Raw genomic sequence first — 21,383 nt, forward strand, 5'->3', positions numbered from 1 at the left:
TTTCTCGGCTCCTCTCGTGACGTCGTGATCCCTCCCACATCAGATCTGAGTTGAAAAGTCAATGCATTCAGCACTTATATCATGATATTTAAACATTGCTGCATAATCTGTCCATTGTTGATCTATAAAAAGGCTGTGGATGATTGAGAACTTGCTTTATGGGGTGACATTACTTTGATCCTTTCAGGGATCAAAGTAATGTTTTCCACAATGAATTGGCCTTAACATCCTCAGTCAAATCTCCTCCAATCAGCCTTTCCTCCTCCTCCAGCTCTAAATACTCTTTGGTAATTAAAACTTTCTTCAAGAGGGGCTGAAATTGATTTTCAGGTCGGTGACAAGTTGATGGTGGAGAGAGGATATGGAGAGTTGAAAGAAGCTTCTGTTGTTCTGTGCTCCTCTATCTCATCATTCCCTCACTGTTAACTAAATTCTTCCACTTTGCTGCCTGGATGGTTTTTCTCTGAGCATTCCTGGCAGGTAAACCTTTGTTCTCGAGGCTACTGATTAAATGAATACAGGAGGACAAAATGATCTGATTTGCACTGTTAAGCGGAGAAAAAAAAAAAACACTTTGCAGCAAACTCTCCAGTTCTGGTTGTTTGCATTCAGGCTTAACCACCTTAAATCTGCAGCACTGGACTGCTTTGCCCTTGAGGCATATAGTGGCAGTCATCTGTGCTTAGACTTGTCAGTAAAGTGTACAGGAAATTCAATAATGTTTGGTAATAATGTGTGACTGGGGCCTTTTGCAGTTGTGTGTGGTTTTCTGCTGTTGCAAGAAGCACTAATGATGCTGTTATAAGGGACTCGGAGCCTGATTAGCTTGACGGATGAGGCAGACGCTGGCTGCCTTAAGTCCTCTCTTCCCATCAGTCCAGTTGTGGTTCTACGTGTATTCTATGTGAGCAAAAAGAGAGAAGAGTTTATGTGAATGTGATGAAGGCTGATAGACACACCGATTAAGATACACACATACAGCGTCCTACACACAGAGGTTGATAAGGTAAAACAGGAGCTTTTTTTTCCTCCTCTGCAAACCAATAACGGTGGAAAAATGTGTTAGAGAAGGAGGGACACATGCTCAATCTTCCTTCCATCTTATCCAGGTCTTTCCTTAGGATATTTATCTGTGTGGTGGGAGTGGAACCTGAGGTGATACAGGATCCGACCGCAGATGAAACCTCCCTGAATGGAAGATATATGGGCAGATGTGTGTCTGTATTGTTCCCTATTGAATATTTATGCAGGAGTCGCTGTACCTTTGAAAGTGTCCTCTGTGGAAGACGGGGCAACTTTTCCAAATGGTGATCAGACATTAAACACCTTGTTGCCAAACGCCCTCACATGGCCTCCTGAATGATGTGGGATCTCTGACGGAGGCAGAGGTGGATGCAGCAGGAGGTAATTGCAGAGCTGGAAAACCTCTGATGGAAGAGGTCAAGGTGGATGGAAGGTGTGGTGAAATGAAGCAAGGTGACTTTAACACAGCAAAGTCTTTTGCTGCAGTTAATTTATTTCAACGAGGACCACAGTCCAACCTTGACCTTAAATGTCTAACATTTTTGCACTTTACAGTTGAAACCAAGTACTTATACAGACGGTGTAAAAAGATACACAACCTTTTTTCTCGTGGACAGTAACTGCTGTGAGTGAGACAGGTGTGTGTGTCGTCCTGCTACCACACAACTTTTAGCTCTGCGCACAAATTTGGCAGTATGCTTGGAGTCATTGTTCATTTTGAAGACCCATTTTAGCAAAAGCCTTCACTTCCTTGTTGAGGTCTTGAGATGCTGCTTCACTATGACCACATTGTGTTTTTCCTTGTAACAGAATGTGTTTTGTAAAGAGTGCCAGTTCCTCCTGCAGCAAAACATGCATGATTCTGCCTCCCCCATATTTTGCTGTAATTAATCTCAGGCTTGCAGACTTTCCACCATTTGCCCCCAAATTAAACAATGTTCATCATGGGCACACCCAATGAAGTCCTTGTTTTGATTGCATTTGCAAACTGTATTCAGTCAGTGTTGCTTTTAGAGTAATGGATTTTTTTTTCTTGCTTGGTGGTTTTCAGTACATGTCAGTACAAAACTTGTTTCACTGTGGATAGTGACGCTTTTTACATGCTTCAGTCAGCATCTTCAAAGGGTCTTTTGCTTTTGCATGTTTAACTGAACAAATTCACCTCTGAGATGCACATCCTGTCTGCATTCTGAATGGTATGATGAGTTGATAACTTTATATGTTAATTTAAATATTTAACCATCAATGTGGTCATCTGGAAATTGTACATAAGGATGAACCAGATCCGACCAAGGAGAGGAATAGTTTAGTTAGATTTAATGTCAGACATGTAGAGGAAATAGGTATGTGCTTTTTTATACCATTTATGTAAACGCCTGGTTTCAGCACTTCTCAAACATGTGAGCTGGATGCTTTTAGGGTTTGAAAATGGTTCTTCTGTCTTTAGCATTTTAACCCCTCTCTTATGGATATGATTATTTGCATAAAAAGTCTGCAGCACATCTTGCCATATTTGTCACTTTTAGAGAAACATTGTGAGTGCATATTATGTCTGACCTGCAATTAAAGCAGTTAAAAAAAAGCTTGTTTTGTACATTTACTCTTCCACAAACAGCTAAATGAATAACTTGCTTTTAGGCAGATAGATGCTTCTTTAATTGCTACTTTCTAAAATGTCATTTTTACTAATTGGGACTGGTCACATATGCCAGTGTGAAGTTTTAGATTTTCTTTAAGAGAAAAGTTACATTTAAAAAAATGAAGAATCATTCTTGCATATCCCTGTTCCACAGTGTAAGAGTGGAATTGAAGACATCTAAGCTGGACAGAAATTATAAGTTTCCCTTTTTTGTTGATCGTTGTGACCCTCAGATCCAATTAAACTCCTCTTTTGTCTTTATTTAATTTTTTTAGCAACAAGAATATATCACATGAAGTGGAATTTTCTTTTATATGAACAAGCCCACTGGTAATTTTAGTGCTGCAGTTAAAATGTCCTTTCTTCATCTAAACCATATTTGAATATCATAGCTATTTGAAAAAGCTCAGTCTATCTTTGAAACATTGTTTTCATCCGTTCCAATCCAGATTTTGACCATTATACTCTGGATTTGGTGCTGTTTTAGATTATTCTTCTCTTGATTACCCCAGCTTTACATTTCACTTAAAAAACACAAAATCATCACCTCTCCATCATCATTCCTTAACAGTTTATATGAGATGTTTGTGCTGTATGTGTTACTGTTTGCTATGACTAAACATCTATACTTTGCTCTCTCCTGATCTGTAAATTCATATTTTCAGTGCTCATGTTGTTCACTCAAACCATTTTGGAGAAGTAAAACTTTCTCCTGGAAACTCCTTCCAACAAACCGTATTTTTTAAGTCTTTTTGTTTTTTTACAGTCCAGAATTTGACTAATTATGCTAGGCCTGTAGGCTGAGATTGAGCTCTCGGTATTTTTGCACTTTGTATGAGCTTTTCACAGTCTGACCTTGGGGTGAATTTGCTAGAAAGTCCACTACTTCTGGGAAAATTTGCAGCTGTCTTAAATGCTTTCAGCCTGTGAAAATTAATTTCTACCGCAGATGATGAACTTCAAACAGTTCGGAAATGGCTATGATGGACAATAATAAAAATGATATAATCATACTGATAGACTTTTGGATTAATGGCTTTGATTAAGGGATTGACTTTAGGGTTTTGATTTATGCTGATTTGCATCACTAAAGTCTTAGGTTTCTTTTTATCAAAGCTCAAACTGTTTCTTATCTTGCCAGCTATCTTAGGGTATTTAAAATGATTGTATGTGTCAGTTTAAACACAATGAAACACAAAAAACACATTTTCAGGCTATTTTCCATTAAAGCAATGCCAGGTTTTTTTTTATTTTGGAGTCTTAATAGAAGAAAGCCTAATTTTATAATTCACATTGCCATTAGGAACTCTTAATATGATTTTCTACCAAGCTTTAATCTCATGTCCTAAAGCAGAATTTAAGGAGTTTAACATTCAACACTGCTCATTTGCATACATTGGCTCTTTTGTATGAATGATGATAATCTTCAATAAATATGTAAAAGACTCAAAAATGTGTTGTTTATCTTTAGAAAGTATCAGAAAATTGAGTGATGCACAACGGTCAAACTGAAAGGTTGATATTAACGACATTACACTCTATGTCTGTTGGAAATGAAACCCTGCCAAAAGTTGGAGCACAGTAAAACATAGACTGGTAATATGTCAGAATCAACCTTCTTTAACCTCGAAAGTCTATTTCAAATTGTGCAGAGATTAAACTTCTAAGAATAGAGTTAAAGGTCATTTTAAAAAATCAACACTTCTATAAAGAGAAGATTTCACCTTTTCTACAACTTGATTACCTCTCACTGAGAGGAAATTTATTAATTTTAATACACTGATGGTGATTATTATGTGAATTTAAGCAAATTTTGAGTGTAAATTTGGGACTAAGGGTTAAAGTGGATTATGGGTGTGTGAGAGGCACTAATTGCATGTCTGATAATAGACAAATTAGATACTCATTCAACAGCAAAACCATTGGCATTCTTTAATAGATGTAAAAGACCACCAGAAATGTTTTACATTCTCATAATATTTTGCTCGTTTTAGTTGAAATGATTTAGATCTGGTAATTCTTTGTGAATGGACTGCTGAACATGGACCTGATCTAAATTCAGGAGTTGCCTCTGCAGCATTTCATTCCATTTTTTCTCATCTTGATTTTTGATGCCTTCCTTTGCTTCCTTAGAGGATTGATTCTCTTATTTCGTCTGTCCTTTTCGTTGTCGTTTTGGATCGTGGACTGCGTTTCTCTCTCTCTTTCACTTCAGCGCTGACACCTGTAATTATTATATGTCCTGATTATTATAATTTATGTGCTCTTCTGTGGTTTGCTGTCTTGAGTTGCTTCTGTTAAGCTCCGCTTTCCGCCTAAACAATTATTCTTTCGCTACCGCCAATCACTTTCCCAGTCTCTGTAAAACGCTGCAGATTGTTTTTCGCCTCAGTCAGTCTCCTGCTGTCGCTTTGTTTTCCGGCAGAATGGGCATATTGCTGGCTGGACGGGCCACGTGGGTGTTTGACATGGCACACAATGCTGAGGGCCATGAACAATGCCTGCGTAAACCAGCATAATTCGATATATTATTTGCCTTCTTGCATGAGTACACAGACATGCATGCTTCGGTTTGAGTACCCTTGGCTTCCCGCTGCAGTTTTTTCCATCAGTGCCCGGCCACATAATTGAATAGACAGCTGTTAAATTGTACAAACAGACTAACAAGCCACTGTGTTTATACCTTAGTCCGCCGACAGGGCCAGCAGAGATACACACAGGCAGATGAAGAGCTTACAGATGTCTAATACTTGTATGCTATTATCATATTTGCGCAGGGCAGATTAACAGTGGATCAGGCACTGAAAATGATTGTCAAGGGGCTGTTTTTCCATCCAGATTATATAACTGATTTATTTTATTCCACCCAATGAAGACCACATAATGCTTCCTCAGTCTCACTCCTCACCCCTCTCCCTCTGTTATTTAGCCTGGTTTGCATGTGTGTTGTACAGTTGGCTCTTGGGGAACAGAGACATCCTAATCACACCCTGATGGGAGTCTTGTTTATACCTGCAGCTGTGATTACAGCATCGGCTAAACAGCTCAGCTCATTAGGTGTTGCTGTAGAAAATGCAGAAACATAAAGCTCAGATTTTCTCAAAATTTCTCTGTGTTCTTCTGGGAACAAATTACTTTATGTAGCAAATCAGGACTGTATGATGGAAATTCATCATTAAACATTAAGACATTTTTTTTTTTTTTTTACACACAGCAAAACGGGGAAAAAAAAAAAAAGCCCAGGATGATGAGATATAAACGTCTGGATTTTCTTTGCAGATATTTACAAGCTTTAAATATTCACACTGCTTCTACTTCTAGAAAATCAAGGGCCAAAGGTGCCACATAGTGCATCTGTAAGTCATTAAATAAGCATCTATATGGAAATTTACATTCTCATTTTGCATATTAGTTAATTTCTCTGACTCTCCCATCTGTCATGGCTAAGTGAGGGCTAGAAAGTGAGTTCATATTCATGTTAACTAATCAAATACAAGTATTTGACAAAGCATGGTGACAGTTTTTCATTTAAATTTAAATTTCAATTAGTAACATCTGCGTTCAAGAATTTTATTGGGTATTTTTATTAGTAATATTATGTGTTATTTCACAAATTCATGATTTATTTAATTGTAGCATGTTTGACGCGCAATACTGCAAGTGTAGGGTCAGAAAAAGTGGAGACTTATTCATGAAATAGATTTATCCTGCAGTAAGTGATTTAAGTGTTTTGGCATATAAACCCACTGCAACAGAAAACCATGAGAAGCTTGACAGGATGAAAAGTTTCTGTTGAAAAAGCAGCTGCTTTATTAATGCTTTCCAGTTCCACACTGTGGTCACACTTCAGACAGGAGAATTGTTGATCACTGGTGTTGTTTTCTTCGTCATACTGTCTAAACAGAGTCAGTGTAGAGCCGTATTACTGTGTGCTTTCAAATAAAAGCCTTATTGCTTGGAGTGGTGCCTGTCCTTCACACAAAGTGGATTGTTCTTTTTTTTTTTTCTTTTTTTTTATTCTACAACCGGGTGCATCAGCTTTGACCTTTTGCTCTTCCTCTGTGCCTTACTAAAAGGTTGATAATGCACACGGATGGTGCTGCAGATCCTTTGAAGAATTGTGGACAAAGATAGTGACATACCTTCAGACATGTCCTGTTAACTCCCAACTTTTTTGGAAATCTTACTTTTACTTCTTTTTCAGTAAAAACGTGTACTTTTACATGATGTTATCCAATAGGTTGCTAGATGTGCTTTGGATGATGGTGATATATGAGGCTTACTGTTTAATGGCTGAAAATGTTTTTATAGATTTGTTTTCTTAAAAGAGACAGCAACACAACCTTAATATTACCAGCAATAATCTTGATAGAGAGCATTTCTGTCCCATTTCCTAACATTGACAGATTACAGGACTTATTGGTCGTGTTTTCTCTGGGCTAATGTTCAGATTGTTTGGTTGACTATTACTCTCTATTGACTATTACTCTTTAGTTGTTTGGAGTGGATGGAAAAAAGATTCAGGTTTTTTCACATTCTGACACAACCATGAGCGTAAATGTATTTTATTGGAATTATATGTGGGATACATTTTTAAGGACTTTATTTTTGACTTTTTACTGCTTCGTGTTGGTCTGTCACATCCATTTCCAAACACAAATCTGAAGTGGTAATGGCTGTAATCTTATAAAGAGCAAGGGGTTTGAATGTGTTTTCTAGCTGTAGCCATCAAATGAGAAATAAACTGGTGCTCACATCATTTTTTTAGTTCCTCTCTAACAAATATGCTGGATTTCTGGTTGTGAGTCTAAATAATTCAAAAAGCAACTCTTTTTTTTATTTTTCTCTTTTGCCCTCATGCTGTCTTTCTTGCATACAGAGTCTGGTTTCAGGTCATCTGTTTTCATCTGCCCTCTCTGCATTTACACTCCTCTGCTCTCCTCCTCCAACCCATTTCTTCTCTCCAATGCATCAGTTCACTCTTGAAGCTCTTCAGCGCTGCCTCTAATGGCTTTACCTCAGAGTGATTCTCTGTCAGTCTGACTGTCTTGAGGTCGAACAGTCTTTACTTAAAGTTTCACCCAGCAGCAGCACTCCAATCAAAACACACACTGCATAAAATATAGGTGGACATTCATGCTGTATCTTGTAGAATGAGACACTTTACTCAGACCTTGCACAATACATTGAAACAGCCTCCATAAAGCAAGCTCACCCTGAGTAAAAGTGATGGTTTGTCTTCTGACACGTTTGTTTACAACACACTATAGTTTGGCAGTAAAAGTCATGTGAAAAACATATGGTATTTCTAATAAATTTCCATTTGCAAACCTCCTAGGATGTTTTTTATATATTGAAACTCACTGGAGCCTCTCATCAAACTGTCTCTGTCATAGCTGACAATGTTTATTTTGCGCTCCACAGGGGAAGTCCTACGTGTACGACCAGGTCTTCCCCACTAACACCACACAGGAACAAGTCTACAACGCCTGTGCCAAACAGATTGTCAGAGGTGAGTCACCTAAATGTTGTGCATTTCCTCTTTAAGGCTCAAAAAGGATACAAGCACCAAAGGAAGAAGACAGCAGACCTTAAATTAGCATCTGCTGCACATTCTTGATCTCTGCGTTGGCTTTGCCCGGTCTGCACCTCTATTGCTGATGCAGGCAGCAGCAACATATTGTTGCAGGCGGCAGGAAACCTATTTTCATTTTTCAGTCACACAGCCTGGATGCACGGGTGTAGAGAATTATAAAGGTAAACAGATTAAAATAATGCATGCTATATCTTAACACTAAAGACACAGCCAGTTCAATTTTAAAAGAATCCTAATATAGTTTCCTATAACATCTTCCTGAACAACGTTGTTTAACCTTGAACAAACCTTGGGCTTAATTGTTTTCAAGAGGGATGACATTTTTTGTAATGAAGCTGGGTGTGCCCTAACAAGTGATTAACACACTCTATCAAGCTCTTTGTCAACTAATTATCAGACAGCATGAGGCGTCATGGAGAGTAAATTCGAAGAGATCATAAATTGTTAAAAGGCAGCATTTTCTTCATAAAATGGAAGCCAGGAACATGTCCAAAAAGGATGATTAAAGAAACGTTAAACTAAATGCACAGATGTTAACATGAAAAGTGGGCCAAGAAGTTCAAAGGCTAATGACAGAAATAAAAATGGGAATTTTAACATGCAGGTGAATCTGTACTGGATCATAAAAGCTCTTCAGGTATGTTTCAACCAAGGTTTCCAGGACTTCATTTCCTAGAAACTTTTTAGCTACACCTTTGCCCTTCTTAAATTGGGATCCCTGGTGCTGAGAGGGGCTTCCGTTTACATTCAGCCTCATTGCAGCCTCACTGCTGAACAGACTTCAGTGAAATCAGACCAACACAGGATTGTCTCGGAGCGATCATGGCTAAAAAGCTAAGAACTGTCACTCCCACCTTTATGGAACTGTGTTACTAGAAAAGATTGTAAACCATGCGCATCAATTTTATCTCCAGAATGTGTGGAGTGAAGAGAGGAAAGGGATTCATGTCACAAAGATAAAAGCCTTTTATTTTTAACAACAAAACGCAAACCAGTGATTCTGCCAATGATTCTGCTTCAGTGATTACTCTCTATAATTTATCTAGAGAGACTTCAAACTTTATGAAAATGTGTAAATCTGAAAACAACAACAACAACAACAACAACAAAAAAAAGCACAGATATATATGTTTTGAGTGTTACAAGTCTTTTTGCCTTTGGAACCCATAATGACCACGCAGCCGGTGGACTGATCTGCTCTTCTAAAACTTAAACTAGGTACTTTGTATCTTAGAATATAAATGTTGTAGCCTTTGCTTCATTTAATTGATCTTTTCCAACAAAGTTTGCTGATTTTATTACTGATTTTGAGTGTTAACACTCAATTGCTGGAAATACTTTTGCAGTAATTGCACCTTTCTACAGTAACTCCTGATAGATTTTTCTGGAGTAGACTTCTGCCATAGTAATGTTATATAGCTCCGGTTCCTGCAGAAGCAACTTTTTGGTGCCATTAGAATTGAAGTAAGACATTACTGGAGAATGAAATCATTAAGGCCCCATTCAGACTACATTACAATGTAAAAAAAAATAATGCTAAACATTATGGGCTTTGCAGAGTCTATGCATAGTCTTCTGCTCCATATGAAGAATACATTTAATTTCCTATTAATAATTCATAAGACCTACTGACTGTCTTCAGAATGGATAAAACGTCCTTTCAGAGGTTATGGTGGGTCACAGCTGAGATGGCAGGATATTGGAGTCCTGGGTGAGACATGGTGGAAGTGGTTATCTATGACATGTGGCCCAAGTGCAAATGAACTTGTCTAATGCTAAGGATACAACCTCATCATGCTCATGCTGGGGTGGAAGCAACCTAAGCAGCAGCTCGATCTAACAATTCATACTGTGCACACCAAAAAATACTGAGCTGATTTGCTCCACATAGATATCGTTCTGTCTGCTTCTCTATTGAGTGGGACTATAGGCATAGGCAGGAAATAAGCTCATCTATGTTGTTTTTTTTTTTTTGTTTGTTTGTTTTTGTTTTTCTGGACACTGGGAGGAAATTGTGACATTTGCAAGCTGCATTCGAAAGGTAAAATCAACATGGCAGATTGTAGAAGAAAAATGTTCCTTTTGATTGCATTTAGCAGTAAAGAGGAAGGAAGGAGGAATGAGAACAAAAGGAGGGTCACCAGATGTTTATGATTTTAAAACACTGACTGCTTAGGCTTTGGGCCTTGTGATTTGTGAAAAACACACAGACTTTGGATTGTGTTCTCAGGATTCCTTCTGTCTAGAAAGTCATCCTATAGGTTATGGAAACATTGATAGAACTTCGTCACTCTCAATAAGGCTAAAACCGACACAAAAGGTCATATTTATAGGGAATTATAGCAACCTATCAGAAAAAAATGTGTAGCCGGGATACCTATGGTGGTAGGATAGTGGAGGAAGAAATGGACCACATTCAAATGGCCCATATTTGTTGTACGGCCTGTAAGGCTTTCTCGCTGTGCTGTGAAGAAACATGTGTTCATGCTTCATGTTTTAATTCTGTGGAAAACTTTATATCATACTCAAAGACTTGCAGAGTAAAGACATTATCTTTAGGAAGGTTGAGGTGGCTCCTCTGGGGGAAAATAAAAAATAAAAAAAATTGGAGAGACTAAAATATATTTAATTTTGTGTTACTTTGAAAAGTGAGAATAAAAAATAAAATGTTCATGTAGGCAATACCTGTGTGTTATAATGTTAGGCCCTGTATGCAATTGTTCTTTCAGAAAAAACCCCCAGAACCTTTATAAGATTTACCATTCAGGGTTAAGATTTAGTAACATTTTGTGTTCAGTGTAAGCATTGTTTTTTCAACAATAAAATTAATCCCTAAAAGTACAACTCGCTTAATCATTTTTCACATTGTGTATATGCCAGACGCTCTATATCAAATGAAACAAATCCCCCCCAAGCTCATCTCATTTTTATTCACTTCTCATTATTCTCCATATGCTTTTCTTCCTAGTTAGGATTTAATTTATTCTTTCCCTTCAAAGCACAACACTACAGTGAACTGGACGGAGCATGAGAAAAGATTGATTTGTTGCACAAGATTACTTACAGAGTGAGGGATTACCATGTAGGCTGATGAGAGATGGAATAAAAAGGGACAACCTGGGCTGCAGTGCATGGCTGGGAAAATTCAAGGTAAGGATTTAGCAAGATGAAGGGGTCAAATTTGACAGAGGTAAAAATGGAAAACGGAGAGCAACAAAGCTTAGAAAAAATGGTTCAGAGACTTTTTTGGGCACTAAAGTACATAGAATTGCTTTTTCCCCATTGCATCAGCAAGAAAAAGATAAAACAAAGAATTTTCTTTAAGAAAAAAATCCTAAAATGCAAAAAGCACAAATAAAAAGGTCTATGTAGAGACCACCAACATATACTCAAACAATGTCGTGCAAACAATGAACAGACAGTGGGCAAGTCCTAAAAAGAGGTTGACTGTTCACAAAATGCAATCTCCATGCATATAAATGGAAAGTTACTTGGAAGGAAAAATGTTGCAGAAAAAGATGCACAAGCACCAGGAATAACCCGACTCATGAAATGATAATGGAGCTATTTTACTGAGATGCATCTGTATGTGAGCTTTGTCTCTGCTTCCTGTGCTTTCTCTTCTCCTCTCTGTTATCCTCAGCAGTGTTATCTCTTGTTTTAGCGCTTAAATCTCCTGCTGTCTTTATATCCTGTTGAAACTGCTGAGCTCCTTATTCTTTTTTTTTTTGTTATTGTGTCACTCTGACCAGTGTGGAAGTGAAGGAAGACATGCTGCTGTGTCTTGAAAGTACAGCAGAGACAGGAGAGAAGGAAGGGAACGGGTTTCCGCACGGTTCCGTCTCAAAGCTTTTCTGATTTGTTTGTGGTCAGCTCACCTGTGGCAGCCAGCCATTTATGATATGTTTCTTCTTTAGCTTTTTTTATGTTTGGCTTTTACTGCTCTGGTGTATTGGCCTGTATCAGCAATATCTCATTTTTATTCAACCAGGTGAGTGTTTTATTACTTCAGCTTGTGATACATTGTTGTGTTTTTCTTTTTCCTTTTTTTTTCTCTTGTTGTGGCTCAATAAGAATGGAGAGAATAATGTTTCTATAACTGCTTGCAACCTCATCGAGTCCCTCCTGGTGATACTGAAAGCTTCAGGTAGTTGTTTATTGTGTGCAGCCACAAAGGTCGTTCGGGATCCACTCAAGTTTAAATACCACATGCTTCACAGTTTATATGAGGAGCAAAGTTCAAAGAGACTGGTCGTTCTCTGGATACTGCTGCGGTTTTTGTTTGTCGATTGGACTGAATTTAGGTGCCATTTTTTGATTTTCACTTGTGTTTTTAGGTTTTTCTCCCCCTCTAACTTGTTCCCCTCCTTTTGTCCTGATTTCAGATGTACTCGGTGGATACAATGGGACTATCTTTGCCTATGGGCAGACCTCTTCGGGAAAAACACACACCATGGAGGTGCAGTATTCCTAAATAATTCAAAAGAGAACCTTTCTCTGGTGGCACATACAGGCACATATGCTTCCTTTTTTTTTTCCTCCATGATTTTTGTCATCTCCTCCTCTGTCCGCCATCATGTCAGTGTATCCACCTCCATCACAGCCATCATCCTTTATCTCTCAATCCCAGCCTTGTGTGGGAACCGTCTTCTTTTACAACTCTCCCTGGGAAACAGCCCTGGCCCTTTTCAAGTTAAAAAATCCTCTATGTTCTCTTTCTTTTACTATTCTCTCTGCCTAATCCCTCCCAGACTTATCTCTTATCCAAGTGTTCACACACACACTCACACTCATAGAGTCATTTTGCCTTCTGCAGGGGAAGCTTCATGATCCCCAGGCCATGGGAATCATTCCCCGGATCGCCCAGGACATTTTTGAACATATATTTGCCATGGATGAGAACCTGGAGTTTCATATCAAGGTTTGTGTTGCTTTGCAGTCATTTCTGTTCGTGTGTGTGTGACGAAAACGACGTGCGTATTGGTGACTCGGTTTCAGGGCCTTTGATGTAATTCTAACATCAATAAATCATTATAAACAAGTATATTTCTGCATATCATTTTTTACGCATCACAGTGTTATAGTGTAAGCCTGTGGTATGAAGATGATAATGATTATAGCTCACTGCTGGAAGCTGAATTTTTGCAACAGTTTAGCTGTTGTAGCAAGTATTTTTGCATCACCCAACTACATGTTCCTTGCAGACATATTCATACCCCTTTAACTTTATCTCTTTAGTGTGTTGTTGTGAAGAGGAAGGAAAAACTATTATTTTCAAAGTGTTTTGCAAATAAAAATGTGTTATATAGCATGCATATGGTTTAAGAGATAACCCTAAATAAAATCAAGTGTGACTAATTGCTTTCAGAAGTTACCTAATTGGTAAAGAGGTGTTTAGCTGTGTAGCTGTTCTATGTAAGCCTCAAAGGTGTTTTGGAAACCTATAGTGAACAAACAGCATCATGACAAGGTTCCTGAGCAGTCCTGAAAGGTCTTGAAAATTCACATCAGATTGTAGAAAAATGTTCCTTCTGATTGCAGTTAGCAGAAAAGAGGGAGGAAGAAAGGGTAAGAACCAAAGGCGGCACATCAGGCATCAGGTTTTATCTCCCCATAAGTGATGGTGCACTACTCTTCATACTCTATAAACGTGTAGTTTATATAAACAGAAGCTGTTGTTTTAGGTGTTTCTCTGAGGACTACAGCTGTCCGCCTACATGTTAGACGACTTGAGGCTGGGGCAAAGGTTTCCCTTCCATCAGCTTAAAGGCTGTAAACATGCAGCCAGAGCTACAAAGGAATGGTTTAGATCAAAGGTGTCCATGTGTTAGAAAGTTCAGAACTGATTCCATATGAGAATCCACAGCGAGAACTGAAAATCGCTCTTCACAGATGCTCTTTGTCCAGTATGACTAAACTTTAGCTATTCTCCAACAAAGAATGGACCGAAATATCAGTCTCAGAGAGCAAGAACAGGCCCAGGGGGATTGAATATATATATTTACATACCATACATTAAATTAAAATCATGCATCATTTTCTTTCCACTTCATGGTTGTGCACTACTTTATGTCGGCCTTGAATAAAATCCCAATAAGATACATTAAAGTTTGTGGTTTATCCCCATAGGAAAAGTCAAGAGGTTGGAATAGTTTTTACTTGGATCTTTATATTTCACCTCTCATTTAGCAGGACTGCAGTATGTTTTATTTAGCCAGGGGGAAGAAAAAAAAATAAATTCTGTTTCATGTTTCTGACTTTTTTGCAGGTCTCCTACTTTGAGATCTACATGGAAAAAATCCGTGACCTCCTTGATGGTATGCTTTTTGTCAAATAGTTCACTGTTTTGAAGAAGGGAAACCAAAACCCTTAAGCTACTCTGACACATCATGGGGCACATCCAGGATGACCTTGACTTATTTATGTTTTAAATGTACCTTTCAGTCTATAATTGTCCTTTTTTGCAGAAAATTAGACTTGAAAATCTATAATTCTTTCATTGATAAAAATTTGGTTCTTATTTGTATAAAATGGTTAAATTAAATGATCAAAGACTTAGAAACAAGAAAATTAAAAGCTGCTTGCAATAATTTACATTTTCTGCTTATCTGCTTCAGTCAGTAATGGTGTGAAGGTGCTGCAGCTCACATAGTCTTATCACTCAGAAATACATTCAGTGTAAAATGATGTAGCGCTGGATGGAGAGCCATGGCCACCATTCCTGTGATTGCATCTTTTATGGACCTTTAAACAATGGTCAAAACCTCCATCTGTATGCAGAACGGTTTGCAGAGTCTGAGAAACATTTAAACTAGGTGCAACAAAAGAGTCGAAACAAGCAAGTTGAATAAAAAGAGTAAAGAAAACGCCCCAAGTGGGAATTTGTGAGAGGCAAAAGATGCTGCAGAGTTACAAAAGCATTTATATTTACTCTCAGAAATTATCCAAGGATTTATCCACTATAATTCTTTTGAATTTTAATTATAATCAACATAACAGGACTCTTTAAAAAATTACAAATGCAGGAATACGAATGTGAGCCTGTGCATAGATATCGTGTTTTGTTCACTGAAGCATCCACTTAACCTCTCAGTGATTTTGACAGAAACAGATTAATTAAAATCTAAAAACGTTCATAGACTCTTGCAAGTTTTTTGTTTTTCCTTTAACAGTGCATAAAAAGACATTGACTCACAAATATGAAGAGAAAATGATCAGGTCACATTAAATTCATGTGCAAAAAATTATAATGATTTGACTGAAATGTTGTCCTTTCTGCTTATTTTCCCTTCATGTCATTGCAGTAACAAAAACCAACCTGTCAGTGCATGAAGACAAATACAGGGTTCCCTATGTGAAGGTGAGTCAGCTTCACATATGATTCAGCTTTGCTGCATAGACGTTCCAGCCTGGCTAATGTTGTGTTTTGATGTTAAAAACTTTATTTCAGCTAATGATTTGCCTCAGGACTCAAAAATTCATCCCTGGGAAAGATGCAGCACTGAAGTTGATGACGTTATTTTTGCATTTTGGGAAATGTGTGGCAATTGTAGTGCACCGTTATTGCATTTCTTTCACTTCTCTCATTTTTATGCATTAAACACCAGAGATGCAATGATCACCAATACTATTTCTGTTTCCCAAAACAAATTCATCAAAGTATATGCCGATGGTGGATGTGTTCAAAACCCAAACATGGTAGGAAGAAAATGAATCTGTTTTCTCCATATTTGACCTGATCAGCAAAAACTTGCCAATTCCTGGCAGAATAGTTGGTGCATTTTTATAAAATTCTAAACATCTTCATATAAATTTTACAGATTTGTTTGTGTTGCTTATTTACTGTTGAATATTTTCAACTGCATTCACTCTCAAATGTCTATGCTCCCCTGTTAAAATTCAGGAATCTGATACAATGCAAAACTAATTTTCAGACTTTTTCAATCTTTAATGTGACAAATCCAAGGCTATTCAATTGAAAAACATAAAAAAAATGTTGGGAGGAAACTTTGAAAAAAATAAAACTGCGTGAACCCTTAAACTCATATTTTCTTGAACCATCTTTTGATTTACTTTGAGTGTTCTTGAGGTTGCATCTCCCATGAATGAACCCACTGATGCTGAGATGAGGTTCAGCTGCCATTTTTTCTTTACATCACTTGATATAGCCTCTAGCTAAAGGCATACTTTGCAGGGAGGTTTCAAAGCAATCTCATTGCACAAAGGGATTCATCCGAAGAGTACAAAAAAAAAAGAAATTCTATAGCACAAGTTTATAGCTTTGTACAGTCAAGATCAATAATAATTGGTGAAAAACTAATTTATTTAGTTTTTCAAAGCTAATTTAAAAAAAAAGATAAAAACAATGAAGGGAGGCTTCCAACAGACCAATGAGAAACTTTCAATATGTTTGTGGTTTACACATGACAGGTGTCTGCTTGTTAATCTACAATAAATTAGAATATGCTTATGATGAGGCTTGTTTGTCAGACTAAAAGTACATCCTAATAATATCAACCTTCAAGTAAGTACTAAACATACTTTTCATTATAGGCTCACATCAAGTTTCTAATTATTGTGTCTTAATATTCTAATCTTAAATGTCATGTCTTTATTAACTCTAAGTGGAAAAGCAACATAATTATGATCATAATCATCATAAAGGCTAGACATCAGTCTGAGTGTAATTAATCTGCAGTATGTAATGTGTCTTACTTACAAAATTTAGTTACTGAAATTAATTAACGATTCCTTTTTTTTTTTACTGTATTGAATATGACTACTTTATTGAACTGATCCATTAGCCTCAAGAATATTATCCCATTTTTAATGAAGTCAGTTTACAAGTTGTTTACATCTACAGTATTTACTCAGTGTTTGGTTTTACTGAATACTCTCTTGGTTTACAGAAAATTAGGGTTGTTATTCTGTGTCAGCAACTAGAGGCTGCATCTAATTTGATTGATTTTTACACCACAGGGTGCACTTGGCAACGGTATGGTGGAAAATGCATTTATTGCATTTCTTCTACAAATGAGAAGAATGACTTTAATATTCAGGAGCTGGAAGCTGTAATCATCGATATCCTGACTTTGCCTGAACAGCTGACAGAAACAGAGCTACTGTTTGCTTTATTTTCAGTGACTCAGTTAAGCATCATTTGGCTGTGTTCATTACAGCATCGAACAAAATGAAGAGTGTCATCAATCTTCTCATGTATACTTACTAACTGTTGGTTTGGTTTCAATCTGTCTCCAAACAAACAAGCAATCAGCAAATTTCACAGTCTTGCAACAGAGTTTGAGGATCCCGTCTCAAAGTGATGCATCTTTCTGCATTTTGTGTGTAATTCAAGGTAATACTAAAAATAGACTTTGCCAACATGCCAGGATTGATTTGAACATAGAATAAGTTGAGTATATGTGTACTTTTATCTATGCATCCGCCTTTTTGAACATGTCTTTGTTACAGCAAAAAGTGTATTAATGTAATCTACTAATGCAATACATCTAGGGCTGCACAGAGCGGTTCGTCACCAGTCCTGAAGAAGTGATGGATGTGATAGATGAGGGGAAGGCCAACCGTCACGTTGCTGTCACCAGTGAGTCACTCCGTTGATCTTCCTGATGGTCTGACATTCAAACTGTCACACATTTCATGTCAGGACTTTTTTTTCCCGGTGGATGAAGGATTTGTGAAGTGCAGAGTGGGGATTGATCAACTTCATTCTTTTTGTGGAAAAGGAAGTGAAATTAATTAAAACTCTGAATAAAGTCTACGCTCTCTGACCTTGTTTCTTCTTTGTATTTTTACCTAGATATGAATGAGCATAGTTCACGTAGTCACAGCATCTTCCTGATTAACATCAAGCAAGAAAATGTGGAAACGGAGCAGAAACTGTGCGGGAAGCTCTACCTGGTTGACCTTGCTGGGAGTGAGAAGGTAGGAAATAAGCAGTTTTTTTATTTTAAACATTTAAAGAAACATTCCTGTTTTATTGAGGCGGGGATCTCAAGAGGTTATCGCCAGGAAATATTCTACCTGCTGTTAGTATCTTCACTTTATTGAGAGTATTGTGATCTGTGTATTAGCCTGTGAGTCTTGATCCCAGCTGTGTCTCGTTTCTTTGATTACCCTCCCAGTGTATTTAGTCCCCCTGCTGTCTTTGTCTCCTGTCGGATCCTCGTCGTGTAATGTCGTCGTGTGTCACCGTCGTGTTACGTCTTGCTCCCTGTTGTCCTGTTCCGTGGATATTTTTCATTAAATCATTCATCACTTCATCCTGGGTCTGCCTGCGTCTTTCCTCACCATTCAACCACCATAGATCATGACAGAAAGTAGCTTTAAAGTTAACAAGTAGGCAGAGGTGGACCAAAACAAAACAACTCCAAATTTAAAAATATCACAAAGGTTAAGTTAAATGTCATCTTATGAATTTTAACACCACTACCAAGTTTGACACATGAATTGTTAGTTACTCACAATAAAGACCAAGCTTTTCCGCAATCACTAACAGTGACCTTTAGATAATGTGTTTTTTGAAGCAAAACCTGAGCTAATTAAGCCACAGTGACAATCTGATAAAGATTTAAGGTAGAACACAGAAGTCTACTTTTAACATAACTACTTTTCGACTTTGTTAGCAAAAAAACTAATCTCTGTTTGATCAAGTGGATAATGCCAACAGCAGATGCAATTCCAGACTCTGGGAAAAATGCACAGTAGGTATCTCCAACCAGCACGCCTCACAGGGCAACACAGAAACAAGCTTTCACACTCACTCCTAAGAACAATTCAGAGAGATTCATTAACCTAACCTGCAGACTTCTGGATTATAGCACAGGAGAAAGTGGGAGTACCAGAGAGAACCTGCACATGCACAGGGAGAACGTTATCAAGGCAAAGAGATTCCAATGTCAAGATTCAAACCTTTGTAGCTCGAAGGATAAGTGTAGTACAATCAGGGTCAATGGCACTTGAAGAGGTTGGTTGTGTTGATGTTCTTTCCTCCAGGTTCACGAAAGCCACATTTAATGTCTATTATTCCAAAAGGGGGGTGGATGCACTGGAGGTAGATGATGACTGAATTGATGCGGCAGACAAAGAAACATGGCATGTCCGGCAGACAGAGTATAGAACATGCAGCATAATCAATCAAAGTCGTGAATGCTGAACTTGCACTTTCTTATCTCATCTAAAATTGTTCATAAAGGAAGATTGAAGTATATGATGAAGCCTGTTTTATCACTCTTCATGAATGCATGCAGAATAATCCAGCACATGAATAAATAAATATTTTTCAGACTCATAAAATCTACTTGATACATGACTGGGGAATAAAATATGCACACAATGACTTCCATCTATGCACATTTGTAGTACATTATCTAGAATTGTTGCCTATGAGTTATACAGCTAAACATTCTAAGCTAGAAAACTGAACACAACTGGATGCAATTTTAATCTAAAGGAGGAGCCATGTCAAAGTTGGCTATTTTTAGCTTTACCCTGCCAGTTGAACAAACGGTAACAAACATATTTCACTCTTAGCTAAATTAAATTTACCTGCATCAGTTACCAATGTCTTAATTTCTCTTCTACTCTTCGCAATGTTTTATTTATTTTCTTGTTTTTGCTAAATGTAGGATGGGTACCTTCTCGGTGTTTTTAAAGAGCCACTCCTTTGAGCTGGGAGCTTCACAACTGCAACCGCTGTCTTCGCAAACTTTCCCCATTGTCATTGCCCTTTGATTCAAATATAATCAGCCATCAATGACCCATATCTATGAGGAGCCCCAAGATCTACCCTGTTTTTATAGTCTTGAGTTTATGGGACTAATGTAACAGACGAAGCAGTGTATAGTAAGAGCAGTAAAGAGATATAGGACAGTATTGACAAATGCTGACGGCTGCATTTTGTAGCATTTAAGTGCTGATGGTGCATCTGTTTGTTGTCTTGGTCAACCCTGGGGAGCAATGAAGAAATATTTCTGCTCTACCAATTTATGGAGGTTGAGGACAAAATGTTATCAACTGAACTAAAATGAAAGAATGTTCACAGTCTGCAGATTTTTCTTCTAATTAAGCTTCTTTTTATCTAGCTCTAATTAGATCCCCTGATAATTAGGATACACTCAAGATTGACCGTCTTGGAGAAATCTTCAGAAAATCCAGCTGCATCTCACATCATTTTCCCTTCTTAACAAGTTATACTGTACTCATTTATTTATTTGGTCTTTAAATTCATTGGGAAATTAGTCCTAAAACCATGTCACATCTTATTTTGACTTCTATTAAAAGCCATGCTGAAAAGATGGATTATTTTGTCTGAATAAAATATATGTATACTTTATGTTATGAGGCGTTTATTAATGGAGTCCTACTGAATCCTGTTCTGGCTGAAGCAGATGTCTCCTCATGTTGATCTGCTGTTATTGGTATCATTTCTTTATAACAAGCAGATATTAGAAAATGAATGCAAACCAATTTGTGTGTACTCTCTGTAAAGTCATCCCATTAGCTTCCTGTTCCTTATTGATTTCAACCAATCGAAACACAGTAGTTATACCAGGACAATAAAGGTTTTTATACCACTGATCAATTAATCTATAAAGCAGTCAAACTTACTTAAGCACCATTATAACTACCTCCAAAATGCTGATGCACAACATATTTTGAGCCCAATTGTTGAAACAACAGACTTAAATGCCATGTAAAGTTGTTTTTTTTTTAAAGTTGATAGACTTAGTAACCAAATATTATGAGCCAGAAAAAAACACACTGAAGCAAGTATTTAATGGAAATAAATAATTTTGCAAGCACTTAATTGGTAGCATGTGAGAATAAGAAAAACAACTTAATGTGGAGTGCCTTACTAAAGCATTCATCTGCTTTGGATTTGTTCATATTTTGTAATGTTGCAATTACAAACATCATACATATTTTATAGGGATTTCATGTGGTAAAATAACATAAAATTATGCAGGATTGTGAAGTGGAAAGAAAATCATTAATGGTTTTCGTTTTCTTTTTACACATACAATGTGAAGTGTGTTGCTTGGACTTGTGTTTTCTCGTACAGCTGCAAATACAAACTTATGTTCTTTCCTCACAAGTCACCTAATT

General features: G+C 37.3%; 1 protein-coding gene across 2 annotated transcripts in view; it reads left to right on the forward strand.

Moving 5' to 3' along the window:
* The window catches only part of kif5ab (kinesin family member 5A, b), an 80,412-nt gene that overhangs the window by 19,852 nt on the left and 39,177 nt on the right, over nt 1-21,383 (forward strand). For both annotated transcript variants that reach the window (XM_016670150.1, XM_007548755.2), the window contains exons 2-8: nt 8,087-8,174; nt 12,644-12,717; nt 13,075-13,179; nt 14,527-14,575; nt 15,563-15,618; nt 17,772-17,859; nt 18,076-18,200. In XM_016670150.1, the coding sequence (XP_016525636.1) occupies nt 8,087-8,174; nt 12,644-12,717; nt 13,075-13,179; nt 14,527-14,575; nt 15,563-15,618; nt 17,772-17,859; nt 18,076-18,200 (585 nt within the window). The remainder of the gene's footprint in view (nt 1-8,086; nt 8,175-12,643; nt 12,718-13,074; nt 13,180-14,526; nt 14,576-15,562; nt 15,619-17,771; nt 17,860-18,075; nt 18,201-21,383) is intronic.

This window comes from Poecilia formosa, unplaced genomic scaffold, assembly GCF_000485575.1.
Source record: "Poecilia formosa unplaced genomic scaffold, Poecilia_formosa-5.1.2 Scaffold2, whole genome shotgun sequence".
Taxonomy (NCBI): Eukaryota; Metazoa; Chordata; class Actinopteri; order Cyprinodontiformes; family Poeciliidae; genus Poecilia; species Poecilia formosa.